Source organism: Aquarana catesbeiana, linkage group LG05, assembly GCF_042186555.1.
Source record: "Aquarana catesbeiana isolate 2022-GZ linkage group LG05, ASM4218655v1, whole genome shotgun sequence".
In the NCBI taxonomy this organism is placed as follows: Eukaryota; Metazoa; Chordata; class Amphibia; order Anura; family Ranidae; genus Aquarana; species Aquarana catesbeiana.
The window spans coordinates 68,935,732-68,955,984 of record NC_133328.1 but is presented as its reverse complement, the minus strand read 5'-3'; the positions used below and the strand labels follow the sequence as shown (position 1 = coordinate 68,955,984).

The 20,253-nt window shown below is 40.3% G+C and overlaps 1 protein-coding gene across 7 annotated transcripts in view; it reads left to right on the top strand.

Moving 5' to 3' along the window:
* ARHGAP12 (Rho GTPase activating protein 12) overlaps positions 1-20,253 on the top strand; it is a 201,352-nt gene that overhangs the window by 135,436 nt on the left and 45,663 nt on the right. For 3 of the 7 annotated variants that reach the window (XM_073629860.1, XM_073629859.1, XM_073629855.1), the window contains 3 exons: positions 108-182; positions 12,103-12,174; positions 18,888-18,949. In XM_073629860.1, the coding sequence (XP_073485961.1) occupies positions 108-182; positions 12,103-12,174; positions 18,888-18,949 (209 nt within the window). Of the gene's footprint in view, positions 1-107; positions 183-12,102; positions 12,175-18,887; positions 18,954-20,253 lie in introns of all 7 variants that reach the window. The other 4 variants (XM_073629857.1, XM_073629862.1, XM_073629858.1 and 1 more) reach the window with 2 other exon arrangements.

Genomic DNA, 20,253 nt, shown 5'->3' with positions numbered 1-20,253 from the left:
AATCTGTAGCGGTAATTTGCAATCATTGTTTTCAGATTTCGCAGTGTGCTCTAGCATCAAGGCAGAAGACGCCAGTGGAATTAATGAGTACATTTTGTATTTTACAGTTACTGATCAAGCAAAAGCGTAATTCCACAGAGTGTTATATGCCTATCCCTGGTTTTTTGACTCTCACAGAAAAAGTTAGTATTTTGAGTCTGGTCTGTGCTTGCTTGCCAACACACATCCACATTCCGAGGATTCTTCAGATCTGTGAATTTCCTTGTTTGCCTGCTGTGTACTGACAGAAAGAAAAGTGCTGTGGACTTTCAATAAAAATGTTTCTCTGGGTTTACTAGACCAGTTATAGCAGTTAATACATACAGTAGCTATCATAATCGTTCTATTCCTTTCCCTGTGTCGTGCACCTTTAGATGGTAGCAGCTAGTCGCATCCAACTGGGCTTGCTCTGTAATGTTGAAGATATTTCGTAGCTTTCCAAGCCACTCTGTTTTAGTGAGTTTTAAGACGATACCGCAGCATTCCAAGTCACATCTCGAAGGCTAAGTTCAACTTAAGTAAATAAATGCACTTTTTTTGCAGGTAAAAAAATGTGAATTGATTATTTTCTTTCTAAGGTTACAACCACGATAAGCATATTGCAGGTGCAATCTTGGGATCCTGCAGACTGTCAGTATAGCTGTCTGCCCATACCTCTGACACAGGCAGGCAGTTACTGAAGTCCAGGAAGATCAACGAACTATGAGGATGCTCATCAATGCCCTCACAGTTCATTGTAGTTAATGGTAGTTGTAGTTCATTCACAGTACTTTGAATGAATGACTAAACCGTGTGGGCGGAGCCCTGCACGGCCACACGATTTCCAAATTTTGACAGCGGGTGGCGGTGCCTGGAGAAGGTCTCTCCCGCCCGCTATCATAGGGGGGGGGGGGGGGGGGTGAGTGAGGTGGTGGATGCTGTATATGTTACACCCTGAATACGGATGCAGCATGTTAAGAAAGGTGAACTAACACCTTAATCCAATCACCATGGAAATTATAGATGTTAATTGTCCCAGAACAGGATGGAAGGTGTATTATTTGTTAAGAAATATAACCTTGATAGATCAGAACCTACAGACTTGTGCACCTTTTTATTTTTATTTGATGTGACGCGGGTTTAGGATGAGCAATAGCAGTGCCAGAGATGCATGTTAATGTGCAGTTCAGCAACAATTTATTTTTATTTTTTTTAAAGAAGATGGCACGTTCGTGATCCTGACACTGGCAGCAGCATGTTGTTTCTAAAAAGTGCGTATAGTTATTAGAATACAACAATAGCTAGTGGTTTTCTCCTTTCTGAAAGAGATATGCCTACTTTTCTTACCTCTCCCTTGGCTACCTTCTGTAGAGGAAAGTGGTGGTTGGGGGTGGAGGAAGTTTGTGGTTTTTCGAAAAGCTCCAATGCTTGCTATATATGCTGGTATAAACAAAAGGTAAAAGCTGCGCTCAAAGTGAAAAATAATACAAAAAATATATAGTGAAATCAAAGCAGCCTGCACCGAGATCTAGTCTCCAAATCCCATCAAAGATAATAATACAAAAGAGGTGCGGCGCTATAACATAAAAATGAATTAAACTGAATTGAGAATGAAATAACCGTAAAATAAATGATAATAACCATACAAAATGGGTATAAACACTGACATACACTATTATCCCAGAAATAATAGTAAATGAATAATATACATATACGTGGATGAGTAAATAAATAAATGAATAAAGTCCAAAACCAAAAAGGAAGTCCGTGATAAGATAGGAAAAAAGTGCCAGAAAGTGCCACAAAAAAGATGAGGATGCAGTAGGGGAATTCTTCTATGGTTCCTCACACCCAAGGTGGAATTTCAAATGTGCTTACCAGATCCAAATGACTGCTATTACAGCAGTCAAAAACGGCACAGGGAAAAATTTAGGGCTCCCCACAACCTCAGCATCAGGTACCGGTAAGCGACAGATGATATCTCAAGATTCAAAAACAAAAGGAACAATCCATAGCGTGATACAGTCTGCACAATCGATTTATTAAAAGGAATTGCACTTACAAAGCATCCATGAAGTAATCAGCATGGATGGTACAACTAAGCAACAGTCAGCGTCTCCGTCTGCTGCCTCCGCCTCCTGAGTTCGTACACAGCCCTACACGAGAACGGACGTGGTGACGTCGTAGGCTCCTCCCTACGCGTTTCGTCATAAATGGACGTCGTCTGGGGATTGGCCAAGCTCGAGCGTCACCACGTGTGGGCATTATATACGCTACGGGCGCCATCTTGGTTAATGGCAAAGAAAAATTTAACATAGGAAAACGGCCCAGCTGTATTAAATACCGGCCATTAGTGAGTAGGAGCAAGCGGAGGAAAGTCAAAAAATTAATTAAAAGAAAGGAAGCGCCATCTTGTGGCCAAAAAGAATAACAATAAAAAAGGGTTCTCGGATAGTGACAACAAAACTATGAGGGGATACAGCAGACGGCAGACATGATAAAAAATACATACTTAGTGCATTAAATACGAGATAATGATAAAAAATACATAGCCTCTGTTACAATAGGATGAAAATTAATATTTCCATAATATAGATTAAAATAAATGAAAAAATTAAAAATTGAAAATTGGAAATTAAAAAATTAAAAAAATTTAAAAAATTTTTTTTACTCAGGAGTTATTTATAAAACAATTAATGTCCCAGTCCACATTTAACCCAAAGGGTACAAAAGATCTCATCTGAAAAATCCACCTAGTTTCAAGCCTAGATATAGATCTGACTTTGTTTGTCCCTCTCCAATGTGGGTTTATTTTGTCAAATGCCATAAAAAGGGTACCATTCAGTTTCTTGTCGTGATATTTGGCATAATGCCTAGACAGATTATGCTTAGGGTAACCCCGTTTAATGTTGGCAATATGCTCTGATAACCGTACATGTAATTCACGTTTAGTTCGACCGATGTACTGTTTAGAACATGGACACTGAATAAGATAGACGACATATTTAGTAGTACATGTGATAAAAGATTGAATGTCATATATCTTATTCGTGACGGAGGGTTGGAAAGTCTCACATTTTCTACCAGTGAGGGTATTTATTTGGCAGATATTACACTTGCGGCAGGGATAAAAACCTTTCATGGTATGAAAAAAGGAGATAGTCTTGGGGGGATCTATCACGTTCCTGGCAATACAGTGTCGCAAGGAGGGTGCACCCCTATATATCACTGAATGTCTATCAGGAATGATAGGTCCTAAGATCTTATCGTTCCTGAGTATATTCCAATGTTTACGAAAAATTTTCTTAACAGAAAAATGCTGGTTGGAATAACCCGTGATCATAGACCAACTAAACCTATTGTCACATGCGGGACTGTGATCAACTTCCCTATGTAGCATAAGTGCCCTGTCCATATTAGCGACTTGAGAAATGGTGGCATCAATCTCACTCCTGGAGTAACCTTTTTCTAGGAAGCGCTGTTTAAGTACCTGAGCTTGTTGGTAGTACTCCATAACCTCTGTGCAGTTACGTCTGATCCGCTGGAATTGTCCCCGAGGGACAGCTCTTAACCAGGCTGGATGATGACAGCTGGAAAGCGGGATATAGGCATTTCTATCGGTCGCTTTGAAGTATGTATTAGTAATAAGGCGACCATTCCTGACTAAGATGTTAAGGTCAAGGAAATGGATTCCCGTATCACTAATTTCAGACTGGAGTGAAATGCCTCTCTTGTTCTGATTCAGTGATATAAAAAATTCCTCAAGTGAAGCCTGGTCCCCGTCCCACACCAGCAGGACATCGTCTATGTACCTTTTCCATAAACGCAACTGCACAGGGGGATTGTTATCAATCACCTCACTCTCCCACCTGGCCATAAATAAATTGGCCAGGCTGGGCGCAAATCTAGCGCCCATGGCTACACCGCAAATCTGCAAATAAAAAACACCCCCAAACCAAAAATAATTATGGCCTGCCGCAAATTTCAAAAGTGACAAAATAAACTGTTTTTGAGACCGAGGCAAAGAGGGTTCTTGATCGAGATAATAGCTTACTGCCTCAAACCCATGTTGGTGGGAGATGTTAGTATATAGAGAGGCTACATCCGCCGTAGCCAGGATGTAGCTCTCCTTCCACTCAAGGTTTTCCAAAAGATTAATAACCTGGGTGGTATCTCTCAAATATGCTGGGGTAGCTGTCACTAAGGGTTGTAAAAAATTGTCTACGTACATCCCGATCCTGGCCGTAACCGAATCTATGCCACTGATAATCGGGCGGCCAGGAGGATTAGAGAGGCTTTTATGTATTTTAGGTAGAAAATACATAACCGGAACCCTTGGAGCAGAGGGGACCAGATATGCCCTTTCTTTTTTATTTAGAATACCTCCTTCAAAACCTTCATCTACCAGTGTCTGAAGTTCCCTTTTAAATTTAGTTGTAGGGTTAGCAGCCAAAGGTAAATAGGTATCCCGGTCAGAAAGGAGCCTGTTCATTTCATCTAAATAATGAGTTTTGTTGAGAATGACAACACCTCCCCCTTTGTCCGCTGGACATATGACAATGTCATTTCGTTCACAAATTTTAGATAAATGGTGATGAAAATCCCCTTGTTGATTGCGGGGGCAGTTAAGTGCTATCAAATCCTTAATTACCATTTCTTTGAAAACCTGTATGGAAGGAGCAATAGGACCTGGGGGATTGAATAATGAGGCATTAGATAAGTTAGTGTGTCTTGCTATATATGCACAGGCACTTTTCTAGGAGTTTTAGCCAAGCTTCCTACATAATAAAGAAGCCATTTACTTTTTTTTTTTTAAATAGAAAACCTCTTTAAAGCAGAACTCCAGTCTAGCTCAGCAAGGACAGATTGAGATGTTGAATTTACTTATTTTTTTAAAGTGTATCCAAACCCAGAAACAAAAAATATTGGTCCATTAACTATCACATTGAAATTGTTTTGCTGTATCTGTTTGGTCAGTTCCAAAATATACGTGTTGATCATGCTGGAAAACTTGTGAGTGAATAACTTCTTGTGCCCACTCTTATCAATTACGATGTTTCCAGAATTCTGAACACTACAGAACCAGGGTTCCGTAGTCCTGTTTTGTTTCTGCTGTCCTGCTAGTGTAAGGAGAATAAGTGGTGTCACTCTCGTACAGAAAGTATGTTACTGGCAGGATCACCAAATGAAAAATAAAAAGGAAAAAACTTGGAGAAAATCTATGCAGAGAAAACTATTGCAGCCACTACATTTAAGGACTGGTAAGCTGCAGTATATTACATTTTTTGGGTTTAGATATGCTATAATTAAGCTACTTGTGGTCGTAAATGAGACTAGCTAATATGCAATCCAGTACTGCTCACCACTTCCACTGAACCAGCTTTTTTCTTGATTCAGACTGGCTTAGCATTAAACGCTAAATCTGGCCATGCGTTGTACATTAATCTTCTTGTTCAATTTTCCTTTAGATTTATTAACCAATTAAGGACCGAGCCTCTTTCTGAGATTTATTGTTTGCAAGTTAAAAACAGTTTTTTTTTACCTAGAAAATTACTTAGAACCCCCAAACATTGTACATTGTTTTTTCTAACACCCTAGAGAATAAAATGGCGGTCGTTGCAATACTTTCTGTCACACCGTATTTGCACAGTGATCTTAGAAGCGCACTTTTTTTGGAAAAAATACACTTTTTTTTTTTTTAAATAAAAAAAAAAAAAAAAAAAAAAAAGACAACAGTAAAGTTAGCCCAATTTTTCATATTGTGAAAGATAATGTTATGCCGAGTAAATTGATACCCAACATGTCACGCTTCAAAATTGCGCCCGCTCCTGGAATGGCGACAAACTTTTACCCTTAATCTCCATAGGCGACGTTTAAAAAATTCTACAGGTTGCATGTTTTGGGTTACAGAGAAGGTCTAGGGCTAGAATTATTGCTCTTGGTCTACCAATCGTGGCCATACCTCACATGTGTGGTTTGGACACCGTTTTCATATGCGGGCGCTACTTACGTATGCATTCACTTCTGCATGCGAGCTCGTCGGAACTGGGCACGTTTAACTTTTTTTTTTTCTTATTTATTTTACCTTTTTTATTTTTAATTCTTACACTGTTTTTTTTTTTTTTTTTTTTTTTTTTTAAATTGCCACTTTTATTCCTATTACAAGGAATGTAAACATCCCTTGTAATAAAAAAAAATGCATGGCAGGACCTCTTAAATATGAGATCTGGTGTCAGAAAGACCTAAGATCTCATATTTACACTAAAATGCAATTAAAAAAAAAAAAAAAATTGTCATTTAAATAAAAAAATAGCCCTTTAAAAGCTATGGACATTTTGACGTCGCTTCCGCCCTGCAATGATATGGAGACGGGTGGGGGCCATCTTCCCCTCCCTCGTCTCCATGTCAGGCTAGGGAAAGGATACGATCACCTCCACCGCTGCTGACGGCTTTGGTAAGCGGCGGGAGGGGGGGCTCTCTCTTGCCACCGATTAAAAGTGATTTAGCGGTGATTCCGCCGCAGAGACCGCTTTTATCTTGAAGCGGACCACCCAGCTAGCTGCTGCCATAATGATATTCCCAGCTAGCTGCTGCCATAATGATATTCCTCTTCAAAATACCAACGTATAAGGACAGTGATCGGTCTGGAAGTGGTTAAAAACCATATAAAATGGGTATATAAAAGAATTACATATATCTGAAGTGAACGCAGACAGTTTTTGTTTTATCTAGCTGTATTTTCTCAGTGCAATGTATAACATCCAAGTGAAAGATATTTAATGCCAACATGTTAGAAAAGAATATAAAAAAATTAAAAAACAGAAACACCGAGTTGGGAAAAGGATCACCCCTCTCCTAAAAATGACTTGTAAACTCAATCAGGTGTAACTTATCGCCTTTTTAAATGGCACACACAGCCATTTGACTTTCAACTGTGATCAACTGTGGTCATTTTCATTAGCTCAGCATGAAAATAGCTTTTCTGGAGCATTTCAGTCCCTGGTAGTGCAACTAAAGCAAACCATCAACTATGGGTGGCAAGGCGCTGTCAAAAGATCTCTGGGATAAAGTTGTGGACAAGCACAAGTCAGGAGATGGATACAAAACTATTCCAAAGGCTTTATCAATGCCTAGAAGCACAGTGATGTCTATTATTAAGAAGTGATAGGTATTTGATACAACACAGACCCTCCCTGGATCAGGACGTTGCTCCAAACTGAATGAAAGAGCCAGGAGGAAACTGGTCCGAGAGGCTACCAAGAGACCTACAGTAACTGAAGCAGTTGAAGGAATTTTTGACAGTGGTCATTGTGTGCATGTAACAACAATGTCACAAATTCTTTACAAATGTGGCTTGTATGGGAGGGTTGCAAGAAAACAGACACTCCTCAAAGGCCACATGAAGTCACTACTGAGCTTTGCCAAAATGCCCCTTGAAGATTTTGAGGCCACATGGAAAAAGGTGTTATGGTCAGATGAGCCTAAAATTAAATTATTTGGCCTCAACACCAAACCTGTCTGGTGGAAATCCAATACAGCTTAATATCCAAATCACACCATTTCTACAGTAAAGCATGGAGGAGGTAATATCCTGTTTATGGGGATGTTTCTCTGCAGCAAGGACTGGAGCACTTGTCAGGATAGAAGGAAAAATGGATAGAGCAAAATACCATCAAATTCTTGGAAAATCTGCCGCTCTCTGCCAGAGAGTTGTCAATGGGAAGAAGGTTTACCTTCCAACATGACAATAACCCAAAGCACAAAGGGAAGAATGAACACACAGTGGTTGAAGGAGAAAAAGTTGAAAGTCCTTGCCTGGCCTAGTCAGAGCCGAGACTTCAATCTTATTGAAAAAGAATGACTTGAAAACTGCAGTCCACAAACAGTCACAATCAAATATTACTTGAGCAGTTCTGCAAAGAGTAGTGGGCAGATATTGCAAAGTTAGTTGAGACATTTCCCAACAGGCTAAAGGCTGTAATTAAAGCAAAAGGTGGTTCAACAAAATACCGACATAAGGGGGGTGATTATTTTTCCAACTCAGTGATTCAGTGTTTTTCTGACATGTTGGTGTTATATCTTTCACTTTAGATGTTAGAAGTTGCACTAGTAAATACAGGTGGATAAAACAAAAACTATGTCGGTCTTCATTGCAAAGCAAAGCAACTAAATGTGATTGTTTTAAAGGTGGTGATTGTTTTCTATACCCACTGTGAGGTCAAACCTAAACAAAACTTTCAATTTGTATCCAGTCAGGCAGGCCTTTCCTAAGGGTCGGTTCACACTACAACGACTTGGGATCCGACTTGTCAGCCCTCAAGTCGCCCCAAGTCGCTTGACATTGGGAATTGCATTATAGTCAATGAGAGACATCTTAATGTACACTGCTGAAGTCGCTCCGACTTCAGAAAAGATTCCTGTACTATTTCTAGGCGACCTGTACCCATAGAATTCAATGGAGGTCGCCTCCAAGCCAGATCTCCATCTATATTGAAGCGACTTTACAGGAAAAGAAATTAGTTTACCCAGGCAAACCCCTCCCTCCCAGAGAGCTGATTATTCTGTCATTGGCCACAGCCAAAGTCGCCTGTCCTGGAGGCGACTTGAAGTCGTATTGTAAGTTGCTTAAAGTCGCGCTGAAGTCACATTGAAGTTGCCTTGCAAAGTCGCGCTGAAGTCGTGTTGCCCCTGTATAGTTGAAGGTAAATCTAAGGTCGCACAGTAACATTGTAAACAATGGGCTGCATTTTAGATCAGTAAAAAAATGCTGTTCTGAGCTCTCAAGCATGAGAAAGGAGTGCCGCTATTCCCACCACCAGTAGCGAGCTAACTCGGAAACGCGTCGACGTCACAGCCTGGCGCCGCACTGTGCTTGCCCTCCAAGCCTCGTTTTGCCTCCCTATACACGGCCGTAGCTATTCCATCTCACGGAGCCGTATCGGCCCTGGCGTCCTCACAGCCATATTCCTGGAACCCGCAGCTAGATGGACTGTGTCATTCTGACTTCATCCAATCCTGATGTGTAATCTGGATATCTGAGGGAGACCTTGCTGTGCCCAGTCATCCCACCCCATCCTTGCCTGGATCCGATGTGGGGTCAGCACTGTATGGACTTGCTGTGACTTGTAGTCCTCCATCCTCTCCTCTACCCAGAGACGTATTTGAACGCAGCATTACAGTTTTCCATGTGAGTGGTTATTGTTTTTTCAATAAATTATTGTTGATATATACTCAGAGGCGCCCCTTTCCTTGTTTTTTTTTTTGTTTTTTGTTTTTTTTTTGTGTACACGACATAACATTGCACTCGCAATCCACTGATTGTGAATGCAATGCTTTAAAAGCTCCTGTAAAAAATAAAAAAAAATAAAAAGTAAGCATTTTTTTTTTCCTGCTGAAATATGTGCATTTATTTTTATTGTAAAGGTGAACTTAGCCTTTAAAATGCTAGCGAGGAGGAGTGGACACACACAAACTTGAATTCAGATCTCTGCATGTATATGTGGCGTTTTTAGGTTTGGAGACACTATAAAATGTAGGAATGCTTAATACAGTTTAAAAGGTTTTCTAAGCTGAAATACTGAAGGTAGAACCTTCTATAAGCAGCTCCCCAGCCCCCATAAATACGTTCCTGATCTCGATCCGACGATGTGCATTGGCTCCTCATTGGCTCAGACACAGCAGTGGGAGCCATTGCCACGGTCAATCGCTGCCATTGAGGAGGGGATGGGGCCAAGCTGCTCTTTGTGTGTCCGGCTCTGGAGCTAACATGCACAAGTGCCCCCATAGTAACCCACTTGCACTCTCCGAGGGGGAGGAGTAAGAAAACAGGTGGGGGACCCAAGAAGGGGAGGATCGGGCCTGCTCTGTGCAAAACCATTACACAGAGCAGGAAAGTATGACCTGTTTGGTTTTTTTTTTTGTTTTGGTTTTTTAAAGCATTTAGAATCACTTTGTTATTAGGGTTGCAGTGAAGGGTGTAAAAAACAAAACAAAAAATGTAATACCCCAAAAGTTTAAAGCGAACATAATTAGAGAGTTCTGGAACCAGAACACATATAAAGATTTTTTTTTTTTCTGAATGGTACTTTTCTTTCTGTTTTTATTAATGTGATTCTCTTGTCTTTCCCAAAACGGTGTAAAAGCTACATGTTACATGTAAAACCGAAATTAAACTGTCTCTATTTTTTTCTTTTTGTTGTGTTTTTTTATTTTTTTTCATATTTAACATTACTAACATCTGTTTTGCTTTTTTTGGTGATTTGCAAATAACTGGAGTGTATATTTTAGTTTTTTGTTAAAGTTTATCTAAAGCCAAATATTTTTTTTTCATTTTGAATAGAGCATGGAAGGGTTAGAAACTTTGTCAGGCTGGCTACGTCCCCTCTGCGGAACGTCCTCTTTTTGTTGGCCTTGCTGATCGCTGTCATGAGACTTGCATGTTGCGGGTTCTTCTGACAACTGTCTAATGGTGGTCATACATGTAACGATCTGGTCGAACAATTCTTTACAGATTTGGATGATAAAATTGAATATATAATAAAAAGACACATAGGGGTTGCGTTACTAAAAGTGGAGAGTGCAAAATCTGGTGCAGCTGTGCATGGTAGCCAATCCAACTTCAACTTGTTCAATTCTGGTTTGACAATAAACCTGGAAGCTGATTGGTTTCTATGCAGAGCTGCACCAGATTTTGTACTCTCCAGTTTTAGTAAATCTACTCCATACTGTGTCATTTGTCTGTTCTGAGGAAAACCTATAGATTTCATTGTAAAATGATCAGGCTGAATGAAATATGACATAGGGAAAAAGGTAGATTATCATTTAAGTGTCTTATGCATCAAGCAATATTTTCGAATTTCTGTTCAAATTTTTCTTCTGCACAATAAATGGATTGACAAATATATATAAAATCGTTTCATGTATGGCTGCCATAAGAGTCAAGGCTTCATTTTACCTTCAAAAGTTCTCCCCTCACTTACTGTTGCCTCGAATTAAGAAGTAATGGAAAATCTCCCTAATGTAACATGAACAACTGAAAAAAAGTGGTTCTAAAGTCAGAAGGTTCTTTATCTTAATGTCCTCTATGCATTAAGATAAAAATAACCTTCTGTGTGCAACAGCCCCCCTAATACTTACCTGAGCCCCATCTTGATCCAGCGAAGTTGCTCAAGTCTTGGTTGTCCGGTACTCTCCCTCCTGATTGGCTGAGACAGCTGTCAGTTCAGTTAACCAGTGAGAAGGGGGCGGGGCCGAGCCGCGGCTCCATGTCTGAATGGACACACAGAGCCTCGGCTCGGGTGCCTCCATAGCAAACTGCTTACTGTGGGGGCACTCGGCAAGAGAGAGGGGCCAGGAGCACAGAAGAGGGACCCAAGAAGAGGAGGATCTGGGCTTCCCTGTGCAAAACCTCTGCACATAGCAGGTAAGTATAACATGTTATTTTTTAACTGAAAAAAAATGAGTCTTTAGTATCACTTTAACCATTCCATAGTCTATCCAAAACAAAAAAGCTTTTACTTTAGATATACTTAAAAGAAAATGGGAATCAGAATATGTATGATTCTGATTTGTTTGTGTTTGAAATCTGGTTGCTGTGCTTTGTTATAACTTTTCTGCACCAGTTTTCAGGCTGCCTCGCAAACAAGCAGGTAAAATACATTTGATAAGCTCCGTACCCGTGTTTGTTTAAGCATGCCTTTGAATCGCACCTGTCATGTGAAGAGTATGGGAGGTGCATTCGCGGATTTCCTTTTTAAAATGCTTGTTCATTGGTGGTGATTGGCTCCTATTCTGTTGCTGACCTAGAACATGCATGCAGCCAAAGATAAGTAAAAAGTCAGAGTTGCTTATCTCCATACTTGTTCCGGGTCAGTAAATTAGAAAGTTCAGAAACCAAATCTTTGGCATGACAGCCAGGCAATCGGCATTCTTAAAAGGAGATGTCAGCAGTGGAAGCCTACCTGTTTCTACCATGACAAGCTTAAGATTGTCGTCTCGTAAACAAAGATGAGCATATGCAGTAAGTGAATCCCTTTCTCTCAAAATATTGTTGCGCTTAATCTAAATTGTAACTTTCTGTTTCAGGAATCAACGCCACCCAAACTTTTCCCAGAGGTTGAGACCTCCCCGTCTTCTCCTCCAAAGCACCAGTCCACGGTTAGTGCTTTTTATTTCTTTTATTTTTTTCCTTTCCATCTTGGACTAGCGGCTGATGTTGGTTAGGATGAGGGGCAGTCATGTTTTGTGAAACTTTCAATTAGCCTACATTTATGTACAAAACAGCAACAACATTTATCTGATATATTCTAATGGATGGGAGAAGACTGGGCTGAAGTAAGAAATATACATCAATTCCAGCATCTCACAAACTAGCAGATTTGGTCCAGAGAAAGGCAAAATCTAACCCCTGAGTAATCATTCAAAAATTGTTCCTGTCCTGACAAAAGGTAGTGGAGATCTCAGTTGCCTGGATCAAAATAGTTACATCCTATCCTCTAGTAAATATATTTTTATATTCCATCACCCAGTTTAATTTTAAAATGTGTTAATAAAATGATGCTAAAAACATGTTTTTCATTTATTTTTTTTATTACCTTCATATATTCCTTGCATTAAAGCGGACCTTCAGTCATTTTTTTTTTTTTCAACTTTCCAACTAAAAATTAAATCTTCTGCCCTTGTTGTTTTTACTTTGCATAGTAAAACCTTTTTTTTCTGCCAGTAAATACCTTATAAGCCCACTTCCTCTTTCTTGTTTGGTAAAAATCCTAGGCTTATGACATCATGTACAGCTCTCACTCTTGTGAGAGTTTGCCAGAAAGGGAGGGGGGATGAGTCATAAGAGGGCCAGTGAGAGTTACAGAGCTGGGGTCGTGTCTGTGTAAATCCAGAAAGTGAACAGGCGGCAGCTTCAGCTTCCCACAGTTAAAATGGTTGCTGCAGCACATTTGGCAAGTACAGAATCAGAGTGTGTGTGTGTGTGTGTGTGTGTGTATGTATATATGTGTGTGTGTGTATATATATATATATATATATATATATATATATATATATATATATATATATATATATATATATATATATATATATATATATATATATATAATATAATGCAAAGTGGTTTTCGAGGGAAGCTTCAGAATGGCAAAGATGTTTGTATTACAAATTATGTGAGCAGACTGTAGTTCCTCTTTAAGGTAAAAAATTGTTTATATTTCTCTGTCCTTCCCTTCCCTGCATCTTGTCTCCTCCTCTTCCTCTTCACACAGGGACTTGAACATCAGCAGGAGCCATCGGCTCCTGCTGCTGTCAATCAAATGCAGTGAGAAGGAATTAAGGGGGGGGCGGGGACTAAGCCCCGCTGTGTGCGTTGATGGAGCTCAGCTCCATAGACGCACAGCCTCAGGGCGAACAGGCACCACGTGCCCCCCATAGCAAACGGCTTGCTTTGGGGACACATGAAGAAGAGAAGAAGCCAAGATCGCCAGCATTGGATCCAAGAAGAGGAGAATCAGGGGTCGTTCTGTGCAAGTATACCATCCCAACTTCACTATTCGCTTTTTTTAATTATGGTAAAATCTCCTTTCTTCTATACACTGTTATTTCCTTACCCTTTGTGTAGTCTTTGGAATTCACCTACATCTCTCTATTGGCCACATATGCATGTGTTCTTTGATTAAAACACATTTCAAGATCATAAAAAAAGGTAATGAGAGCAAGGTGTGTACAAGGGAAGGCCAATATCCTAAGAAATTTTACTGGAAAAAGAAATATGCACTATAAGTGCATTTAGGTCGCCCTTGAAGGATATTTGTGCTGGCCAAAAATATTTAATCTCATAGATAGTTTTTTATATAAAAGTGCACTACAGTGCCATCTTTATTAAACATATAGAAATTCAATATATAAAAGGTAACAGTAGAAAATACAAATGTATAAAGTGCAAATACAAACACTGTACATCCAATTGCATATAGAAGATATAGCACCCATGTGCCTACAGCCCACAGCCTGTATGTAGAGGATCAAGCGGATGAGGTGTATAGCACGTGACCCGACATGTTTCGGAAATAGGTGTGTATTACTCCTTCATCAAGGGATTTATAATTAGGTGCTCAAGTCTATCTGTAAATTTCAAAAGACAATAAAAGAGTAATAGAAGATATCTATATCGTCATAAATTGTATGCGACTGCACTTTTGCAATATATGCGATTTAGTAATTATTGGGAAAGTAATACAAAAAAAGTCTAATAGAGACTAATCGTACTTACATCAATTTGATTCATAAAAGCAAGCAGAAAATAACAAAGAACAGCGGTTGAACCAGCAGAACTGGGAGCAGGCTGATTTTTTGGTTCACAGAGCACAAGATGGGTAGCCAGGAGTGCAATGCAGAGCGTTGCAGCACTTTCACAAGGGATGGCCGATAGAGATCTGTGTATTTAAAAATTGGTGTTGTAAATGTACAAGGCATATAATTAAGCCAATGCTTTGCTGAAAGACCGAATAGTCGTTCAGCTATAGTAAAGGAGAAAATAAGCATATAGGGTGAGTATTCCAGTATGTAGAGCAAAGTATCCAATCAAATTACCTTGTGGCTGTTTAGTAATCTCTCAAGACTCAGACCTCCAGGCAGCAGTTCAAAAGACTGACAAATGCCTAGGGAGTGTCTGTGTCTTACATAGGACAGCTGATTGGACATCAGCCAATCAGTGTCCGCTCCACATAATCAGCTGCATAGCAAGCAGCCATGTGTGGAGATCGGGCATCCCCCAGACGACGAGGCGCGCGGCGTAGCCACGCCCCTAAGGGCGTGATGACGTCACGCGTCTCGACGTCACCGGCGGGTATGCGGTCCCGGCGCGAGTAACGGAGCTCACACAGGGAACCGTACAGGAGCTCGTCCACATGCAGAAGGCCTATGGGACACGCAGCCAGGTGCTGCCCCATGGCCATGCATGTGTGGAGCTTACCCGCCGGGTGTCCGTGCGCACGCACACATTCCACATCGAGGAAAACTGCGCCACCTTGTGGATGGATTGAAGAGTGAACAGAGATGAAGTCATCGTTACACTATTATATGTCTGAATACTGTATATACCTGGGTTCTCCATACCGTTGAAGTATGAATTGCTCTAAATTAATGAACACTTTAACACTCTGCTTATTTTATTAACACTGTATGAAATTGACTGCTATTTTATAAATTGTTCATATGTAACTTCTGGTCAACTGCATACTATGTTCCTTCCTTTCTTGTTCTTTTATTTATGTATCCATGTACAGCAGGCTGGTTTTTGCGAATCATCTCTGTTCACTCTTCAATCCATCCACAAGGTGGCGCAGTTTTCCTCGATGTGGAATGTGTGCGTGCGCACGGACACCCGGCGGGTAAGCTCCACACATGCATGGCCATGGGGCAGCACCTGGCTGCGTGTCCCATAGGCCTTCTGCATGTGGACGAGCTCCTGTACGGTTCCCTGTGTGAGCTCCGTTACTCGCGCCGGGACCGCATACCCGCCGGTGACGTCGAGACGCGTGACGTCATCACGCCCTTAGGGGCGTGGCTACGCCGCGCGCCTCGTCGTCTGGGGGATGCCCGATCTCCACACATGGCTGCTTGCTATGCAGCTGATTATGTGGAGCGGACACTGATTGGCTGATGTCCAATCAGCTGTCCTATGTAAGACACAGACACTCCCTAGGCATTTGTCAGTCTTTTGAACTGCTGCCTGGAGGTCTGAGTCTTGAGAGATTACTAAACAGCCACAAGGTAATTTGATTGGATACTTTGCTCTACATACTGGAATACTCGCCCTATATGCTTATTTTCTCCTTTACTATAGCTGAACGACTATTCGGTCTTTCAGCAAAGCATTGGCTTAATTATATGCCTTGTACATTTACAACACCAATTTTTAAATACACAGATCTCTATCGGCCATCCCTTGTGAAAGTGCTGCAACGCTCTGCATTGCACTCCTGGCTACCCATCTTGTGCTCTGTGAACCAAAAAATCAGCCTGCTCCCAGTTCTGCTGGTTCAACCGCTGTTCTTTGTTATTTTCTGCTTGCTTTTATGAATCAAATTGATGTAAGTACGATTAGTCTCTATTAGACTTTTTTTGTATTACTTTCCCAATAATTACTAAATCGCATATATTGCAAAAGTGCAGTCGCATACAATTTATGACGATATAGATATCTTCTATTACTCTTTTATTGTCTTTTGAAATTTACAGATAGACTTGAGCACCTAATTATAAATCCCTTGATGAAGGAGTAATACACACCTATTTCCGAAACATGTCGGGTCACGTGCTATACACCTCATCCGCTTGATCCTCTACATACAGGCTGTGGGCTGTAGGCACATGGGTGCTATATCTTCTATATGCAATTGGATGTACAGTGTTTGTATTTGCACTTTATACATTTGTATTTTCTACTGTTACCTTTTATATATTGAATTTCTATATGTTTAATAAAGATGGCACTGTAGTGCACTTTTATATAAAAAACTATCTATGAGATTAAATATTTTTGGCCAGCACAAATATCCTTCAAGGGCGACCTAAATGCACTTATAGTGCATATTTCTTTTTCCAGTAACATTTCAAGATCAGTTGTTTTTTTTAAGTTTGGGTTTTTTCCAAAATTTGACTTGACAAAAGTCAGTGCCAACTGGCTTGTTGATTTTTCAATCGGCTTTTGTTAGAGGAGCTGGGTGGAAAATTGTCAGACAAACAGTGACAGCAGCCCGTCAGCCATAAGTCCTGACTGTTGCAATACAATAGTCATCAGGGGACATTCCTACGTTTGTAGAGTTTAGAATGGATGAAGAGATTTTTTTTTTTAGATCTCTCTGATTCAGACTGTGGGCTCAACAATGGAAATCTATACGTGTATGGCTAGCCTAAGCAAGGCCAGTTTTACTTACAGGAACACAGCCTTTTATCCAATGTATTAATTTAGTTTCCCACCTTTAAAATTCCCTCCAAAATTCTTATGTTCCAAGATCTCTACTACCTATTAGGAGAAATACAAAGCGTGTTTCGGTTTAAAGTCTATGTATAGCCAAAACTTTTTTTTTTTTTTGTAGTTCTGAATAGATTAAAGCAGAACTTCAGTCATTTTTTCACCTTTCCATCTATTAAATCTTCTGCCCTTGTTGTTTTAACTTTGGATAGTAAAACATTTTTTTCTGCCAGTAAATGCCTTATACAGCCCACTTCCTGATTCTTTTTTGGTAAAAAAGCCTAGGCTTATGACATCATGCACAGCTCTCTCTCTCTCACTCTGGTGAGAGTTTGTCAAGAAGGGAGGGGGGGGGGGTGAGTCATAAGAGGGCCAATGAGAGCTGTTGAGCTGGAGGTGTGTGTCTGTGTAAATCCAGGAAGTGAACAGGCAGCAGCTTCAGCTGCCCACAGTTAAAATGGTTGCAGCCAGACTCAGTGGAGGGAGATTTCTACAGCATATTTGGTAAGTGTAAAATCACTATATATGTGTGTGTATGTATGTATGTATGTATGTATGTATGTGTGTGTGTGTGTGTGTGTGTGTGTGTGTGTGTGTATATATATATATATATATATATATATATATATATATATATATATATATATATATATATATATATATATCAATGTGCAAAGTGGTTGGAGGGAAGCTTCAGAATGGCAAAGAAGTTTTTATTACAAATCTTGTGAGCAGACTGCAGTTCCTCTTTAAGGAAGAGTTAATACCCCATTCAGTTTATTTTTTATTGTCTGTGTGTCGTTTTGAGAAATTTCCTATCACTGCTCTCAGAGATGCAACAGAAAGTGATAGGAAAGCTCTACAATGTCAGTGTAATTCTCCCACTTGTGTGTTAAATTTCCACTTTTGCAGCTAAATTGGTATAATGCTTACTTTTATATTTGTTACATGCCCCCATTCACATAGCAAATAAAAAATAAAAAAAATGCAGCTTACATTTTTTAGATGCTCCTTTCCAACACTTCATGCAAGGAAAAATTCTACTTGGTCCTCTTATGTGGTGGGCTGGATATGTCATGAATTGGTTCTGTGTCTACCATAATTAACCCTGTCTCTCCAGTCTGATCCCTGGTAATTAACCCTGTCTGATCCCTGGTGCTAGATTTTGAACATGGTTTGTCTTCACAAAGGGTTAAGATTTTAGGAGCTGGGCTTTCCATTGTATGTTAATGAGAACTCGGCTCAGCCCGTCCCCAGCCCAGCTATTGGGACAGATCATGTGTCGGCAATGACGCCTTCACCTCAGAAACATCTAAAAGGTGAGAAATATTTTTTTAGGCTTGCTGTGTGAGTAGGAACACACAACAAAAATACTATGTATAGTGGGATTGTCTCAAATTTTACTGCAAAAGTGGGAAATGCTTTAAATCCAGAGTTTCCTAGAATAGCAGGGGACTGTGGACGAAGAAAAACCTCATGCATAAAGGTGTCTGCAGGATGAATTCTTCCTGTTACTCCTAGCATGAAACAAGCCAGAGCCTGCCTTTCATTCTGCTACTCTGCACTGGAGACATGAGAGGTAAAGTCTGGTTGCTATGGGACTCTGGAATGGGTTGTCCTTTAGACACATGTTAACAGCTGTAGGCTTTAATCTTTACATAACACACTATTACTAAAGCAGTGTGAAGTGCACACACCCAGAGGAACAAGTCAGCATCTCAATTCCTTATTTGACAACACTAAACTGAAATCTGTTGCTGTGGGTTACTGCAGTTTCCAATTATCACACTTTTTGCATCGCCTTGATTAAAGTTAGACGGCATAATTTGTTTTTGTTTTTTTTTTATTTTAAATCCAGAATCGCTGAACCACACGTTTTCTCTTTTTGCAGGATCAAGAAAAGTATGGAGTGTTAAATGTGACTAAAATCACAGAGAACGGGAAGAAAATTAGGCAAGTTCAGTCTTCTCTGTAGATCATTGGCAGTGTTGGAATAATTGTCCTAGCTCTATATTTCCAGATCTTTCTGTAGATTGAGAGCCACTATTTAAATTAAATGAATGCTGCAAAGCAGGATGTAAAGGTAGAACTAGCATGTTTTTTTATCTTATAAACAGTGGAAGTTTTAACATATATATTCGGATGACTGTACAAATCCTTCATTCTCTGTGAAAGAGTTGAAGTTAGACTCCACAGACTTTCCTGCATTTGCTGACACGGCTTGTTCCCTAGTTATACCAGCAGTGGTGGGGAGACAGTCAGCAGTGAGATCAGGGTACACACATTATGTAGGTAGAGTTGCAGTACTGATAGTTTATTTACTGCAAGGTGGCCCAGGTCTGCCTGATGATTTGAGAGTTTTCTGTTATTTTACGGAAAGCCTTTATTGAACTTGTGTAGGCTTCTATTGCTGCTAATAAACTGACCCTTGCATCAAGCTGATCTGCGGGTGGGACCGGGTACTTTAAGTGCACATCTTGACTCAGAGCAGAAGAACCCCGGCAAAGTAAGTGCAAACTTATTAAAAGGGTCAGTTGTGATGAGGGCTTACAATATAGGTGGTTAGGTTTAATATTAAGCAGGCCATACACAGTACAAATTTATTTGGTTGCAGGAAAGAAATTTGCTCGATTCCAACAACACAGACAGTGCTGACAGGGGAATCCCTCCTGCCGAGTCATTGTAGTCTCCCGGTGGGAGAATACAATTGCTAGCAATAAATGCATGTAAGATCTGGCTAGCCGGTTGTACCCAAGTTGATCGATTTGATCAGCTTGGTACATTCAGCCTGCCCATACATGGTTCAAATCTCGTTCGTTTCCTGCTGAACTGGCTGAGATTCAGACTGTCTATGGCAGGCCTCAAGAGTAATCTTAAATTATCAGTTTAACCCTTGGACGCCGACAGTACACATATATAAGGCAGCTCGGCCTTAACGCCAAGCAGCTGCATACATGCAGTATGTAAAACAACTTACCGCGCTAAGAGTGTGTTCCTTGAGCACTCCCAGCATGGTTGCAAGCGAAAGTTGAAAACTCCCTATGCATACTAGCGATTCACAGCGGCCACATTACCTCAATGCCCACCTCCACCTCCTTGCTTTTGGAACCCTTAAAGGGACAGGAATGGGTTAAGCTTATTACAGGATAAGTTCACCTTTGTAACATGTAGCATGTTCCAGCTCCTGCCTCACCCCCCCTCCCTGTGACAGCAGGCAGAGGATCTTCCCTGTTACAGCACCCACTGTCAGAATTTAA